At 46.3% G+C, this 17,352-nt stretch overlaps 1 protein-coding gene across 1 annotated transcript; it reads left to right on the top strand.

The window, feature by feature from the left end:
* The first annotated feature begins 46 nt into the window (after positions 1-46).
* Positions 47-11,646, top strand: hunk (hormonally up-regulated Neu-associated kinase). The gene is given in 10 exon segments (XM_056595659.1): positions 47-680; positions 4,469-4,761; positions 5,563-5,618; positions 5,823-5,958; positions 6,779-6,906; positions 7,911-8,037; positions 8,293-8,461; positions 8,861-9,014; positions 9,275-9,907; positions 9,910-11,646. Coding segments are annotated over 10 exon segments (2,106 nt in total). The 5' UTR covers positions 47-443; the 3' UTR covers positions 10,083-11,646.
* Positions 11,647-17,352: the final 5,706 nt, after the last annotated feature.

Here is a 17,352-nt window from a genome sequence, read left to right as displayed (position 1 = left end):
AAAGTGTCTTCAAATCGAGTAGGCTACCATGCGCTGCATTCAACAGACTCGGCTCAGTCCACAACAGACGCTCCGGAGAAGACTTTAATACAAGAATCAAGACAGCGTTTGTTACTTCGTCCATTTAATGGTCACAATTTAAACGAGTTCATAGTCGGGTTACAATTGATCATCTTAGAAGAAACAACGTTTAAGATAAGCCAAGTCAGTCAGGAATCAGGATCACACCTTTGGTACGAACAGGTGTCGCTGGCTCTGGTTCCTCACAATATTTGTTAAATATTGGGGATTTCGGCACGGACGTATCGGGACTACTTCAAATGTGCTTAAATTGCAGTAGACCTACCTGTGACATTTTAAGTCCAACATAATAGTGGGGGGAAAGGAGAAGAAAAAGCCTTGTACATCTAACAGAAAACTGTAACTCTTTGACACTGGCTGTTATGCCAGTAGCGGACAGCGACATGGTGGTGGACAGCGACCGGTTGTACGAGGGGAAGACCCCTTCGTCCTCCGGGAGTGAGAACATTATCCCGGTGTCGCTTGGAAGTCCTGCCGCGAACACCGTAAGGAACTTTTACCACACCAAGCGGGTAGGCAACTACCTGATCGGGAGGAAGCTCGGAGAGGGCTCGTTCGCCAAAGTTCGCGAGGGACTTCACGCTCTGACGGGCGAAAAGGTGGGCAGAGTTGGCATGCCGACTGAAACATTTTCTCTTAATCATTGTAAGATTAGATTCGTATATACTAGGGCTATTACGCTTCTGGCTGGGCCATAATCAATGAGCAACAATCATTTATTTTATTGCTTTGATTGTTACAATGATAACATAATTTCTAATTTTGTATAGTCCACTAGCCGAACATTCATAACATGTTAAATAGTTAAATAGTAGAGGCGATGGTAGTTAATAAATACACTATGTCGCCGGTTGTCAGACAGATACCAGACCATGTGATAGCCAGCCAGACGATGTTCATGAGAGCCACACATTGGCTGGTTAACTGGAATACAGGTCTAGGTGGGGTGATAAGATATAGCCTATACTTAAATAAATCCCACAAATCATTCACCCAGCACAGCGTCACAAGAGCCCAACTGGTCATCTTTATAGCCAAACTCCTCTGACAACATGTTTCACTGTGTGTGTGTGTGTGTGTGTGTGTGTGTGTGTGTGTGTGTGTGTGTGTGTGTGTGTGTGTGTGTGTGTGTGTGTGTGTGTGTGTGTGTGTGTGTGTGTGTGTGTGTGTAAGCCAACAAGCCAGCAAGCTGGTCTACTCAAAATATTTGCTGTTTAGTGAGGGAGCGAGCGCACGCGCCTTCACACACACACATAGACACGCGCACATGTGTTGCACGAGCGCAGCGCCGATGACCATTTCTGCCGGGTTGCTTTGTCTGCTGGAGGTGCTGTTGCGGTGATCTCACTGCGAGAGGTGCGCTGCCCTGTGATTGGGAGATGCGCTCAGATTGCGCGGCCTATGAGACGCCGTAACAGGTCTTTGCATGAAGATGATGCCTTTGATAAATGGCCTCTCATTATGATTCCGCTAGCGCAAGGGCTTTGATATGGGCAACCAATGGCCACTGGGTGCCTTTGTCTCTTTTTAGGGCTCTCTTTTGGAGGACTAGCCTGTAGATTTGCATATTATAAAAACAAGCTACCACTTACCACGTAGGTATATGCGCATGTCCTTGGGCGTGGAGCTAATTATGTACCATTGTTAATTAAATGGGAAATAAAACGAAAAAAACGTAACATTACCATTTAAGGATAAGGACCACACACACGCACACGCGCGCGCGCGCGCACACGCACACACACCCTCGCTGTGAAGAGAAGCGAAAGCAGTCATGCTTCTCTCCCCCTCTCCTCTCTCTCTTTGTTGCGGATGATGCAAACCCTGGCAATCACCTAGTGAAGTACATGCCTACCCCCTTGCTCTCCTTCTCTCTCCCTCTCCCCTCTCTCTCGCTCCCCCCTCTCTCTCTTTGGACACATGGTTTTAACAGGCGGTGAATTCAGACCCCACAGCATAAGATGACAAAGGGATCAGGTTGTGTTGGGAGGATTTTTTCATTTTTTTTTCATCATTGGAAATACATTTTGTGTGTTTATGTGCATGTGTGTGTGTGTGTGTGTGTGTGTGTGTGTGTGTGTGTGTGTGTGTGTGTGTGTGTGTGTGTGTGTGTGTGTGTGTGTGTGTGTGTGTGTGTGTGTGTGTGTGTGTGTGTGTGTGTATCTTTTTCAGTGTGTGTTTGTTTTGTGTGCATGTGTGTGTATGTGTGTGTGTGTTTATTTTTCTATGTGTGTGTGCTGGAGAGAGGGGGGGGGGGGGGGGGTGCGAGGTGATGGGTGAGATACTGGAGTTGGGGAAGGGGGGGGGGGGGGTCAGGGCATGGGGTCTGGGGCAGGAATGTGGTGCTGAGGTGTTTTGATATCTCTAACCCACTTTCCCCCCTCTCAACCCCCGCGCCCTCCCTTTGTCCGTCTGAAGAGAGTCTGATAAACAACTCGACCCCCCTGGCAGGGACCCCTCCCCCATTAGCCCCCCCATCCCCCCAGCCTCATGCATCCTACTGTACATACAGTAGCGACCCCCAACCCACCCCCCCTATGCATACCAGCACCCCTCCCCCAGACCCACGGCCTGCTGTCCCAAAAGGCTGTGTATTATTGTGACGGCTGTGTTAGTGAGTGTGTGTGTGTGTGTGTGTGTGTGTGTGTGTGTGTGTGTGTGTGTGTGTGTGTGTGTGTGTTGTGTGTGTGTGTGTGTGTGTGTGTGTGTGTGTGTGTGTGTGTGTTTGCATGCATGCATGCATGCATGCATGTGTGTGCGTGTGTGTGTATGAAGGTGATGTGTTTGTGTGTGTGTCTGTGTGTGTGTTTGTGTTTGTGTGTGTGTGTGTGTGTGTAGTTGATGAGTGTGTGTGTTTGTGTGACGTGAGTATCTTTGTGTCCGTGTGGTTGGGGGAGTGTGTCTGTGTGCGTGTGTGTCTCTGAATGTGTGGCTCTGTCAGTGTGTGTCTCTGTATCTGTGTGTGATGATGTGTGACTGAGAGTGTGGGTGTGGATGTGTGTGTGAGTGTGTGTCTGTGTGCGTGTCTCTGTGTGTGTGTGTGTGTGTGTGTGTCTACTGTCTATGTGTGTGTGTCTCTGTGTTTCTGCGTATGTGTGTGTGTGTGCCCGCGCACGACATCATTGCCATTAATTGCCCCCGGGGAAATTAAGCTGTCGTAGTCACATGATTCACGAGGAATAAAAGTAGGAAGGGAGCAGGAGGTGAAGGAGAGCCGGAGGATCACCTTCTCTGACCGGCACTCTTAAACACTCGTCCAAATCATTTCTGTAATGGATATGGTAATGCAGCGGGCAGCCGGGAGTTTTTATTGTGTCTGTTGACTCTCCTTGAGGGCTGATTTGTGAGCTACGGCGGTCTGCCACCCTCTGGAAGTCTCGCTGGATACGGGCGCCCCCCCCCCCCCCTGAAACGCTCAAGGGTAAAGGGAGTGGAGGAACACTTAGAGACGGAGGAGGAGGTGAGCTGTTTGTTAATGTGGGTACTCAGGGTGCTTTTTATGGATCAGTATGCCAGCCGTGTGTGGCGCTGGGGGCCCGGGCCACTCACCGGTATGAACGGACCGGACCGTGCGGACGGAGAAGATTAATCACATGGAGCACCGGGTTGGAGTTACAGGAAGAGGACTTTCTCCCAGCTCTGAACGTACGTCTGGCTTTAGAGCAGCCTGATTCTTCCAGGAAGGACCGTGACCAAGGCCCTGGTTTAGACTTGGTCTGGGCCCAACATGGGCTGGTCTTCAGGCCTGTTCTCTTTGGGCGTTTTCAGGGGGATGTGTGGCACATGGGGGGGGTGGAGCGGGGAGGAAGGTGGGGGTACTCACCATTTGGCAGCACTCTGTCCATTACTTAAAGTGTAACGTTTGCCTGCCCCTGTTTTATGATGGCTCAGTAGCCCATTTCACACTGGTGTGCACGCAGGCAGGAAAACACACACACAAACACACATAAAAACACACACAGCTCCCCCCGAGGCTCTTTGAAAGCGGCTGGGTTGGGTCCATGTTGGCAACAGCTGTCTGGGAGAGGTCACTGTCGACTGTTACGCCCGGCTAGGGAGACTTAGTGGCCGGTCACCTGTGAGACGTTTCTTCTATCCTTCCTTTCTTTCTTTTTGTCTTTCTGTCCTTCGTTTGTTTGTCCGTTCCTTTCTATGTTTTCTTTCCATCTTTCCTTCATTGCATCCTTCCTTCCTTCCTTCCTTCCTTCCTCTCTTCCTTCCTCCCTGTTCTCCCCTTTCTTCCAAACGATCCGCGTGCAGAACTGATAAAAATCAGCGCCTCACCGACAGAGAGAGTCCAGGCGCCCTTCCTGCCGCCTCACCTTCCAACCACCCGTCTAACGTTCTCTCCTCCTCTCTCTCCCCCCCCCGCCCCGCCCTCTCCCAGGTCGCCGTCAAAGTCATAGACAAGCGGAAGGCCAAGAAGGACTCGTACGTGACCAAGAACCTGCGAAGGGAGGGCCACATCCAGCAGATGATCCGCCACCCCAACATCACCCAGCTGCTGGACATCCTGGAGACGGAGAACAGCTACTACCTGGTGATGGAGCTGTGCCCCGGAGGCAACCTCATGAACCGCATCTACGACAAGAACAAGCTGGACGAGCGCGAGACGCAGAAGTACGTCCGGCAGCTGGTCATGGCCGTGGAACACCTGCACAGGGCGGGCGTGGTGCACAGGTGAGAGCGAACGGAGAGAACTTTCAGAGTGATGGTTGGGGAGGTTAGTGGTCCCCAGGAGTGGGCTGTTGGGTCTCTATGACGGAGGGGGGTGGACGTATGCTAGCGCTGCTGCGTCGCTGTTGGGTGGTTCATTCTGTGTGTGAATCCTTCGAGATAAACCCTGATCCTCTTTCCCAGGGTGGCTTAAGCTCGGTTAGTGTAGGCATGTTTTTTTTTATCCATAAACGATCATATGCATACGCACACGTAGGGTCGTTTAAGAATGAGGAGAGCTGAGATTATAATGATGTGAAGTGATAGTTGTTTGAGCGTTGTTCTTAAATTCAACTATTCAGGGTATTGCGACCAGATGCGGAAATTTAATATGCGGAGATGTGAAAATAATAATAAAAACTCTGCTAGCTTTGAATAAAAAAATCATTAATACCCATTCAGAGTATTCATTTTCCCGGAGGAACTTGAAGTGATCACCGTTTTCAGAGCCTGAGAAGGTCTTTTGTACGAGTTGTATTGTAACCTTCATAACAGGATTTATAAAACACAGGGGTGATTGTAGTCGCACAATAGATGTGAGAAAAGACCAGCGTGACCCACAATGACGGGGTGGCGTGAAGGGGTGTGCATGGGGGTCCCCCACTCATAGTTTTTTTCAGGGATACTACTTTATTCTCTACAGTGGCCCCCCAACCCCCACTGGTTCATTGTATGCAGGGGGGAGAGGAGTAGGACTTATCTAGTGTAAACGCTGTCTCTATATATATATGGCACTCAACTCTTCCTTTTGCCTTTGTCTCACAGGGACCTGAAGATTGAAAACCTCCTGTTGGACGAGCAGGACAATATAAAGCTCATAGGTAACGCAGTAGCCTCTGTCAGTGAATATGCAAATAATTGTTTCTTGGCAGGATTTGAACAATCTATTTTTAAAACGGTCACAAGTGTTGCGTGCGTCGTGGTATTTGTGGGTTGGGCTGCAGTTGGGGTGAACCCACTCAGACAAACAAACAAACACAAAAAACGAACCGCTTTAACCAACCCTCTTTCATCCCCCATTGCAGATTTTGGCCTGAGCAACTGCGCTGGCATCCTGGGCTACTCGGACCCGTTCAGCACGCAGTGTGGCAGCCCGGCGTACGCCGCCCCAGAGCTGCTCTCAAGGAAGAAGTACGGGCCCAAGGTGGACGTCTGGTCCATGTGAGTCTGGTCTTCGACCTCCCCTTCCTCGACTCTCATGCGACAGATATGTGATGCTGTGTCAAGAATTCCTGATGTTCAATGAGTGATATCTATGACCCAAGTATGCGGCCGCCCGTGGGTGGGACTGCTCTGCTAGTCTGCAGCTGCCACTAACTAAGCCACGCAGGCTAGGGTTGGCGTAGGGTTTTCTAGGAAAATGGATACCAAGCTACCATATGGTTATCTAGCGAGCATAGGGATATCTAGCTGGCATATGGATATCTAGCAAGAATATGGATATATATCTGGCAAATGGTTACCAAGGTAGCATATAGATACCTAGCTAGCATTTGGGTATCAGGGTATCTTATGGATATCTCCCTAGCACATAATTATCCTCATAGTATAATTGCCCATAATTGTCATATTTGGGCCAAATTGTGATATCTAAGCCAATCAGAGTGCTTTTTATATTCCTTATTCAATATCTGCCTAGGTCATCTATTTGACTTAGGCATTTTCGACGGTAAATACAAGATGAACCTTAAAATTTGACTTGATCGTTATGAGTCTCACGATATGAATATCTAGTTCACATCTTTTTCCTATCTTTATTTTGTGCATGTAAAGCACTCTGAGCTGCATTTTATGTATGAAGGGTGCTACACAAATAAAGATTATTATTATTATTATTATTATTATTATTATTATTATTATTATTAGTTAGCATATGGATATCTAGCTAACAAATGGATTTTGAGCACATAGAAAAAGTTGTGAGAATCATTCTGGTTATAAAGTTTGCTAACAACGATGTGTGTTTGTGTGTGTCCTCCAGTGGGGTGAACATGTACGCCATGTTGACCGGAACCCTACCCTTCACCGTGGAGCCCTTCAGTCTGAGAGCCCTGCACCAGAAGATGGTGGATAAGGAGATGAACCCTCTACCTCCCTCTCTATCTACAGGTACAAACCTATACCTTTTTTGTATGTACATGCAAATACATATAGTTCCTCGCGATCGGGGTCATGGCTCAAAGGGTTTGTGCGCAGAGCCAAGCGTTGGCTGCTCCTCAGCTGTCAGAAAAATGACACCTTAACGGGATCGGTGCAGGAAGAAAATGCCATGGCAGGACTCCAAAACACTACAGTACACAGGCCAAACTGCACAACAATGAAACAATTTCACTGATGAAATGCAAATTATCGGCATGTCTGAACAAGTAGTGTTTTCTTTGGCATCTTGCGTGCGCCACATCTGGTCGAAACGGGGTGCTAATTATAGCTTACGAGTCGACAGAAAGGCACGGTAGGTACAATGGAAGAGGTGCCGTGGGTGCCTTTGTCTTCAGAGCCATTTTTGTTGCTTAACGCTTTGGCAAACTGCCTAAAAAAACTGACGCATCTAAGAGAGTGCAGTAAATTCTCTATAAGGGAGGAAAGTATGCAGTGTGTGTCTATTTACCACCCCATCAATGTCAAAGGATGACACTTGACGCCCCATCTTTTAACATGCAAATTCGGTGGCGGGTTAGGGTTGGTTGCAAGCAGTCACGCAGGCTCGTGCAGTGTGTGTGGTCATGTGTGCTACAGGATGGTTAGTTGATGGAGAAACACCAGACCCTCACGAGGCCGCTCACAAGAATGGTCATCGGAAGCATACAGCAACACATGAGGCGTTTTACCCTGAAGTAGCAAAGCGTCCCCCAGCTTTAACGATGCAATATTAACGAGCCAGAATGTCTGGGGACTCTTTCTAATTATTGTGCTTTACGAGACTCGTTTGAAGCAAATATATATTTGTCCTCTTTTCCAATGACATCAGTCGCTTCTTAAAACAATTAAAAACAGTGAGTCATGTGCACGTGGAAAAGACAAACTTAGAATTCCTTTCCGATCAAAGCCATAAACGCGGACCCCCGGACGGACTGAGCACTAAATGTCTCTGTGTGTATCTCTGTGCCGTTCAGCTGCCATATGCCTGTTGAAGAAGCTCCTGGAGCCCGACCCGGCCAAGCGGCCAAACATCCACCAGGTGATGGCCGACTCCTGGCTACAACTGGCCAATAAGAACACAGGAGCGCCTTACCTCAACAGGTGGGTCCACGCACCAACACGGAAAAATCGCCTGGCTTAATTTTTGTTATAAAGATATGACTAGTAAATATTCCCCTCCGTAGTTGACTTGACTTTGTGTAGTCAAGTCGAGTGTTTCTTTAAAACCACGAGGCATAGTAATCTTTAGGGGAGTGAGGCGCAGACGACCAGACAGGGAAGGGGAGTCTGGGGAGGCTTGTGTTTGTTGTGAAGGCCCTTTCCCGCCGTCCTAACACTTGGCGTCACCCTGTGTAGGATCCACATCGAGGAGATCAACCACACGGTGCTGCTCCACATGACGGAGAAGATGAGCTACAAGCACAGCGAGGTCCTGAGCGCCGTCCTCACCAACCGCGCCTGCCACACGCTGGCCGTCTACTTCCTGCTCAACAACAAGATGAAAAGACTCTCCAAGGAGTACAGGGTGAGCCTTGAGGACTTTTTGAACTTCACCTAGTAGAAAAACTCTTGCTCTGGGAGAACAATATACAGGATGTTTGGCATACTTCTATCATGATTTTTTTTGGAATTAATTAACGACTTAGCTTAGAGTGGGGTGACTTGTAGCCGGAAGGTTGCGAGTTCGATCTCTGGGTCCTCCTATCTGAGTCTCAAGATGTCACTGAGCATGACGCATAACCCTAACTGCTCACGACCAGCTGGCTGTCATCTTGCATGGTTGAAGTGCCATCCCTGAAGCCTTCAGTAGGGAATGTGTAGTCTCATTCTTATTAAAACCACACAGTTGATATGTGGTTGTTGTAAGTGTGGTGATTTCATCACCGGTGGTTCATTATTTGGAATTTGTGGTTATCAATTTCAGGAGATGCAGAACAAGGAGAAGAAGACTGAGAAAAACGAGTACTTCCAGACCCAGTGGAGAAAGCACGTCGACAAGGTCACCATTCCCCCCAAGCAGACCCCCGTGTACTTGGCTGTCAGCAAGGGCCCGAGCAAGGAAAAGAAACACAGAACAGGTAAGGTCATCAGTGATCTCAGGACAACATGCGCTTCGGTTCTCTGCACTTTGTTCTTGTACACGATGTACAATGTGAAGGAATGACACTCGACGGCTTTTGGATTGCACGGCACTGGCTAGACCAGACATGCCGCCGTCAAGGGGATTATGTGTTCCTTCATTTAGAACAGAAAACGGCATTTACATGCAAATCCTCCAGAAACAAGCAAAAAAAAAAAAAAAAGAGGCTCACCTCTTTTTTTTTTCTGTCTTCCTCAGGCCTCCTCAGAGCCATCGTCGGCGGCCACCGGGCGTCCCCGCTGGCGCCCCCCGGCACGGTGGCCTCCTCCTCCATGGAGTACCTGGAGATCCACCCCCTGTTCCCCAACACGCCCCAGCAGCGGCGGCGGCTGGCCACTCTCCCGCAGGTCAACACCAGCCCCGAGCACAACATGCCCGGCCCGCCGGCGCCCTCCCCCATCGGCATGCACTCCTTCGACTCGCTGTCCAAGGCGGAGCAGATGGACGACGCGCCCACCTCCACCACGCCCTGGTACAAGCTGACCAACGGCACCTTCTCGCCGCCCCGCCACGTCTCCGCCTTCCACCCGGACTCGTCCTACCTGAAGAAGGCCACCATCCCCAGCCCGCCCGTGCTCATCGCCAACCCGCAGCCCAAGAAGAGGACGGCGTCCGACTGGTGCGGCTCGTCGGACACCAGCGGCAGCCCCCCCAGCCGGGTGGGGAGCCCCCCCGGGGGCTCCGCCTTCAGCCCCCCCAAGTCGGCCTTCAGCCCCCTCAACCCCTGCTCGGCGTTCAGCCCCCCGTCCCACACCAGCAAGGGGGGAGGAGGAGGAGGAGGAGGCGGTGGGGGCAGCAGCAGCGGGGGCGCGAGCAGCGATCCCGACAGCCCACGCACCGCAGCAAGTTTCCCTACATGGGCATCGGACAGATCCTGAAGAAGAAAGTGCCGCTGCATCCGTTCAGCTTCCGGGCGGAGCAGGTGGTGGAGGAGGTGGTGTCCCCCCCGCCCTACCCCATGAAGACTCTTCTCTGCGCGTCGGGCGCGCTCAAGACACTGTGCTAATGTTGTCTACTTTTTATTTTTTTTATTTTTTTTAATGGGAAATGAGTGACAGGAATCGAGGAAGGTGATGGGTCCTGGCGGAACAGTGATTGTACGTTGGAGTGGACTTTCGTAGCGGCCTTCTGAACTGAACGTGTGCGTTTGTGTGTTTCTTGTTATGATTTGCTCACTTTTTCAATAATTGTAAATACAATTAAAAAAAAAAAAAAGACCACGAGGGAGACAGGAAAGGGAAAGACTTTACGGTGACGTTAGGATGTAATCCTAATGCATCCGACGCTGGTTGTGTAACGGGATCTGAGAGTGACACTGAGGGGATGAGATCCTAAACTGGATGAGTAAACCCTGCCCTGGTTAACCCGGGCTGATACGGGTACATCGAGTATTATGGGATTGATGACGAGGTGTACACGCACAGAGACGCACATATACCTTCACTGTATTATAACAACCGGACCAGGGGACGTCCCCCCCTCACGTAACACTGCTGTAACTGATTACAAGCTGCAGCCGCAGACTGATTCAAACCAGCTAAAAGACCCCCACCCTTTCCCCCATAACCTGATGAGGTGTATTAACATCAATGTGAATTATGTCGTTTCATCGGTGTACTTTGTAAAAAATGACTAACTACCTTCCAGCTAGCTGGCACGATAATCCTTAATGCTGTCTGGAGGAGGGGAGAACACTGCACTATCTTTAAATAAAAAAAAATACCAAAACCTACAGCAACAGAGCTTAACTACTCCGCTGGTTACCTCACATTTTTTTATATCTTAAAAAAATGAATCGTTAGCAATTAAATGTTTATTTTTTGAGTTGTGGGAAGTGACATAGTTGCAGTGTTTCAGCATCAACAAAGTTTGATTAACACGAAAAATCACCACCATTTGAATAGGTACCTATCGCGGTACAACACTTACAGCTGAGCCCCTGCTTTACAGCTGGGTACACCCTCGCTCAAACTGTCGCTTCACCTGTCATGTGTCAATGTCTTAGTCATAGCGAGATACACCTCTTTTGTACCGCCATGTGTAAGTGTCAAAGCCTTATGAGTTGTGTCCACCTCACACGAGGTGATGGAGGTTGGCAAGAAGGATGATCAATACTTCCCTAAAAAAAAAAGATTGACAATGTGTCCTTTTGTCTTAATGCTGTAGTGTGTGCAATAGTCCTAAGTGTTAACTGCAGTGCCGAGAATTTGCCAAGAACTTGAGTTCTGAGAGTTATGTGAAACTTGTGCTTGTATATAAAGTACAATTCCAGTGTTCCTCTTGCTAAAAGTGTGCCAAGAAATTCTCACTATCACGACTTCACTCCTAGTGATCACTCACATTCTAGATATTTCTCAAACGAATAGGACAGAAGGCTTCCATGTGCAATTGTCCGTACAACTGGAGTATTGCATGCAAACTTTTAAGATTTTCAAATGCATTGTCACCATTTTTGTAAGATGTCTTTTTGTAAGTGTTTGGGGCTGTAATGGAGATTGATGCAGAGCTGGGGAGAGGGTTTTGTATGATTTTATAACGGATGGCTTCGTTTTGAGTGTCAAGAGATTTCTATGCTGTATAAAATATTTTAAATATTTATACTGAATTCAAGTGTCCGTCTGCTCTTTCTAAAGCACATACATACTCTGGTTTAGTTTCTCAAGGGTGTGTGTGTGTGTGTGTGTGTGTGTGTGTGTGTGTGTGTGTGTGTGTGTGTGTGTGTGTGTGTGTGTGTGCGAGTGACTGTAATAAAAAAACGCTGATATCTAATCATCTAAACTAAATATTACAGCTATTATGTTTCACAATCCCATTTGGTATCGGATCATTTTGGCAGTAATATTGTTCCACTGCTGTCACTTTAAGCTATACTCCGCCCTTTAGTTCAATGAAGGTCTGTGTCAGGACTTTACAACCTCTTCTCCCACGCCTTACACATTTCCCATAAGACACCTGTGGTGGTAAAGAAACCCTCGCAACAGCTGAGTGACCCTTTGGTGCTGATTTAGAGTCACAGACACCACACACTCATACACACGCACTCACACATATGCACTCACACATATGCACTCAAACACATCCACAACACACATCTAATCTATTCAGCTGCTCCCTGCTTTGCATCATAAACCTCTTTTGGTAACACTGCCCCAATGAGACAAAATTGGGTATCCTCAAATCTCTGCAACACACACCCACACACACACACATGCAGAGGGAAACAAAACCAGGGCCCTTCAATTAAATCAGCGTGGCTAAGCCGATAAAGGCCGGGCAGCAGGAGAAGCTCTGGACTGTATTAGAGCTGCTTGTTTACCACTGAGCGTCGGACAGTTATCCCCAAACCCCCGCACCCCACCCCACCCCCAGCACCAGTGAGACCGAAAGGCTGAGACAGGACACCCTACATATGACCAACCGCTGGGCCCAGGACGGACATCAAAGGACATACACTGTAAAAAAGAAAGTTACTTTACAGGACATTTTCTGTAATTTTTCTGATTTTTCCAGAAAACACTAAAATCCCTTTGGATTTACAGATAATTGCAGTAATTAAAATGTATACCCTTAAAGTAACAGGTCATTTAAGATTAAATTAACATTATGTTTTAGGTCAATTTATTGTATTTGTACATATTCAAATGTTATTTTACATTTAATGTGAGGTAACATTTCATAGATGTTTCCTCTTCATGATAATGATGAAATGAATGTCACATTTCAGTAATCAGTAGTGTGTATCGTATTGGTAGAGGGTGGCTTAGGGGTAGGGTTACGCTGCTGCCCACGGCCCCCTTTAGGCAGAGACATTCTCACAGCGTGATCCCATGGAACCAACTGGTTAACAGGTCTAATAGCCAAGATCCCTTTTCTTTCCAATGACTATATTCATTATTGCAATGTATTTTTATTAATGTGATTCATTGGTGGATTTTGACAATGCTTTGTGAAATTGAAAACCTTTACGTCCTTGAGACCCTCTTTCGTATAAATGAGAACCAAGGTCTCTAGCTCAATCCCAAGTGTCCTTGACCCCTAGGTCACCTACTCTTTGCATCACTTACTGTAGGGCTAGATTCATAGTATATTATCTACTTTTCTTGGCAAACCGTTTAATGCCCTGATTCTTTTAAAAGAGACCAGACGTCTCCATCTCACTCCCAAATCATTCTGTGCCCACATGAATGTTGCGTTTGCGTCACTTATTGCATATCTGTTGCATGTCTGTATGTCATGTTGATAACCCGCCATTTTAACAGAATTCTTGCTTGCAGATTTTCATTGTGTCCGTGGAACATATGCCGGTGTGTGTAAATGGCACGTATTTCAAGTATTCATTTATCAGGTGATTTCCGATCATGTGGAAAGACTGGTTGTGGAGATTTATGGCAGATAACATGTCAGCGTTAGGTGAGGTGAGGATGAGTGGCTCACACTGTTCTTCAATTATTGTGACTGAGTGCAAAGATTGCGGATATCGCACATTCTAATAACATCTTAATTTCCTTGTCTTCAGGCTTTTACCTGCGACCTGGTCTCATTGCTGGGCACAGCCTAATACCTTTGGTTTATTAACATCAGGACCGCTCCACTTTTCTTGAAGTGAACTTTGTCCAAGTTTGGCTTGTAGAGTTTAGTGGCCATAACATAAGTCCAAATATCTGATCGTCTTTATCATCTCCTCCTGTGCTTCACAAGTGTTGAGCAGGGAATAGCCTGCTCAATACACATTCATGGAATTGCGAAAAAGGTACCCAAAGGATTCTTCCTGCACATTAACAAAAATAACTGATTCAACCTACTTATAACCTTATTGACCATCTGCAGATGAAGATTAATATTTTGGACGTACAGCATTGATAGTACAACACGAAGCTCTACCAAGATTCAATATCCCTTTAAAGGATACACCCGGTGTTATTTTGTATTTGAATTGTTGTAAATATTTTCTGTGAAAAGAGTAAAAACTGCAATTCTATTTTATTACTTAACCTGTGGTCCATCTAGCCACCCTAACCCTATCACATCACATCAGGTATTTCTGATTCTGATTGGACACTTTAAATGTGAATATCCAGTGTTTTGATAATTGCTTTCAAAAGTAACTTGTGATGTTCTTTGAGTTGTTGAGCATCTTGACATTTTCAAAACATTTAACATTATATTTTTGCAGTTTATTGCAGGTAATTTTGTGATGCCGTTCTTTATTGTAATTTGTCAGTATCCGTCTGGAAACTTTGTTGCCATGACATTTTTACAGTTTTTCTTGTTCCTAATTTTATAAGATATACAAGGGTCAACCTTCCTGGAAATTTAAAGTACAACTTTACAATGAGGAGACATTAATTTACATTAGTTAAAGCATTATTAGATATGGTGTTAGCATTGGCTTGGCGTTAGTATCAAATAATGTATAAGTTAGCATGAGCACCATAAGTCAACATGAACACAATAAATAGTTAATACACAATTAGTTAAATGTTATTTAACTTTTGGTAAATGCTTGTTACTATATGTAGCTACTTATGTAAAAGAATGGTTAATATACCAATCCAAGACAAAATAAAATATTTCAATAATTTGATAGGTCTTGGCAATTTTGCCAAATCAATTTTTTTCTTAATGTTTAAAAATTATTGTTCATTGTTCAATATACATTTTTAATCAGCCAATGGGACTGTTTGTGAAGGTGTTTACGGATCATAATGAACCAAGGGGAAGAGCCAATTGTAGTTTCTAGTCATCTTGTGCAATTTATAGCAACACGGAAGGAAATGTGGTAAAAATAATAATAATCATATTACGGGGACCTGTAATTAAATCAATGAATCAATAAAGGAAAGAAATCTATGGACCATTTTTTATCGCGTGACCCCATGGTGGCCTCTGAAACAACGCTAGTAATGTGGACGTCTTTACAAACGAAGTAACCGTGAATTTCAACGTCCCGAATTTCACCAGAATTCACGGTCACTGACAGCCATTGAGGCACTTCCTGGAACAGTTGATGACGATCTCCGTCAATCTGCACAGTTTAGACACGGATGCTAATCTGATCCTGTTTTCACCACACTGCTTGTCATATATACACACGCACGTACACACATGCACGCACACACAAGGCGGGCAGTATGTGTCCTATTGGAAAAACAAAGGATTAACCTCATTCACACTTGTGGACAGTGGAAGAGTGTAAACACCCCCCGCCCTCCCCCTACACACACTACATCATCAACATGTCATGGACCGTTATAAATCAATTTGGAAAAAAACGTTATGAATTGATCCATCAGCAGGATCAGACCCACGTCAACAGGAGCGGACAAACATACGTTTGTAATGAATGAACGTTCAGTTAGTGGGTCAATCCACCGGATGGGTGGCCGGGTTGGTCAGGCTCGCTGGCCATTCATTCTGTCCTCACATATCTCACTGCTTTCTTGGACACTCGGATTTGATTGGTCAATTAGGGCAATGAGCGGTTATTTCTGAAAAGGAGACCGTTTCACATGATTAATCGACCGTTGCCAAGGACGCTATTTGCAACCGCAGAATCCAACGGACTATTTTTTTAGAGGAAGAAATTAAATTAGATTTCACTCAATAAAAAGCATGCTTTGTTGTAATATTTTGTGTCCAATAATTAATTTCTTAATTAAGTAGCCGTGTAACCAAAGGGATGGTTTACAGCAAGCCGATCATTATCACGAATAAACCCCGGTTTGAGTCGGTGTCCTGTGCCCCCCTGAGTATCTCGCGATACTGACCGGCTCGCCGTACATCATCCCTAACATGCTCTCCATTCACCATGACACCATGCTGAGACGCCACGCTATACATGCGGACTTGGGAGATACTTCCTGGAAAACGCAGTTCAACAGTAGTTCAGTGGTTATCTTCATTCACCAAACCAGCCGTTTTCTTTTTTACATAATTAGAAAATATCAAGCTCCATGTATTGAACATTTGAATGTATAAATAAAAAAACATCATTCAAATGTATTACTACTTAATTATTAACACCAGCTGATGTTAAATAGCTGGAAGCCAGGAATAAGGGTGTGGATGGCACAATAAGGATAATTTGAACAGATTTGTCACAGAACACAGATTTGATCAGACATAACACTAATTTAATACATTTTCCTTATTTATTTGAGGTGGACATTTGTCATACATTAACATTAAGACAGCAAATAGCATTAAAAGTTACATTTAATGTTTCATTCAATGTACCGTCTTTCCAAATTATTTTTAGAAGACTGCAAGCAGGCACACAGGTGGCACTCCCTGAAATATTCTCCTCTCAAAACAAGACCAGCAATCCAATCAAAGCGCAGAGCTCAGCCAATAGGAACGCAGTGTCGGTGGCAACAGCAGCGTCAGGCAAAGCTGCCATTGGCCGAGTGCCCCATACAGGAAAGCCTGTAATTGGCTGATTGAGAGCCGAGGCTTCATTGCCTCCATGGCAACATTGCTTCCTTATTGCTTAGGGAAGGTGAGAGAAGGGAGAAAGGCGAGACGACTCAGACACTACCTCTGCATAATTCATCCTTTGTCCCTGAGTGCTTGTAGAATGTGCCTGTAGCTGTAATGATGTGTGTGTGTGCGCGTGTGTGTGTGTGTCCTGGATCGGCTGGGGTTCAAAAATGAATGGTTCACAGGGGAAGGGTGAATGGGTTGAACGCAGTGCAATAGTTTCACATTAGGGTGCAAGACCAGTGCTCTGCCTCTCTTTATATATAAAGCAGCCAAAACGAGGCTGACCGTTCCCACATTCTGCTTTTCATAGAAATCCAGCTTTTGCAAATTACCTTTGAGAATCATTGACCTCCACGGATCAATAGTGTGTGCGGCCGTGGGACGCATACATAAGGAGCAGCGTGCCGCTGTAGCCAGGGATGTTGTGGCTGAGTGCTCTGTTACCCTCCGCCTGGGCCGGCTCGACAGGACTATTTACAATGCACTGAAGTCAAACATATGATCAACAACAACAACAAACAAACAAACATGCTTGATTTGTTTTGTTTTTTTCCTTCCGAGAATAAGGATGAGCTAATCGGGGCGGCAAAGCGGGAAGGTGGGAGGGGGAGACAAGGGGAGAGGGTGGGGTTAGAGGAGAGCAAAACAGCCGAGATTAGGGTCTCGCATGGATAAAGGGAGGTCTGTGTGTGTGTGAGAGAGAGAGGGAGAGAGGAAAAAGGTGGGGTGGGGGTGATGAGGATGATATGAGACTCCTCCCCCTCCCCCTCCAGGAGCCGGAGGAGTGGGAGGGA

This window comes from Gadus chalcogrammus, chromosome 7 (genome assembly GCF_026213295.1).
Source record: "Gadus chalcogrammus isolate NIFS_2021 chromosome 7, NIFS_Gcha_1.0, whole genome shotgun sequence".
Classification (NCBI taxonomy): domain Eukaryota; kingdom Metazoa; phylum Chordata; class Actinopteri; order Gadiformes; family Gadidae; genus Gadus; species Gadus chalcogrammus.
This window is presented reverse-complemented; position numbering and strand designations above follow the sequence as displayed.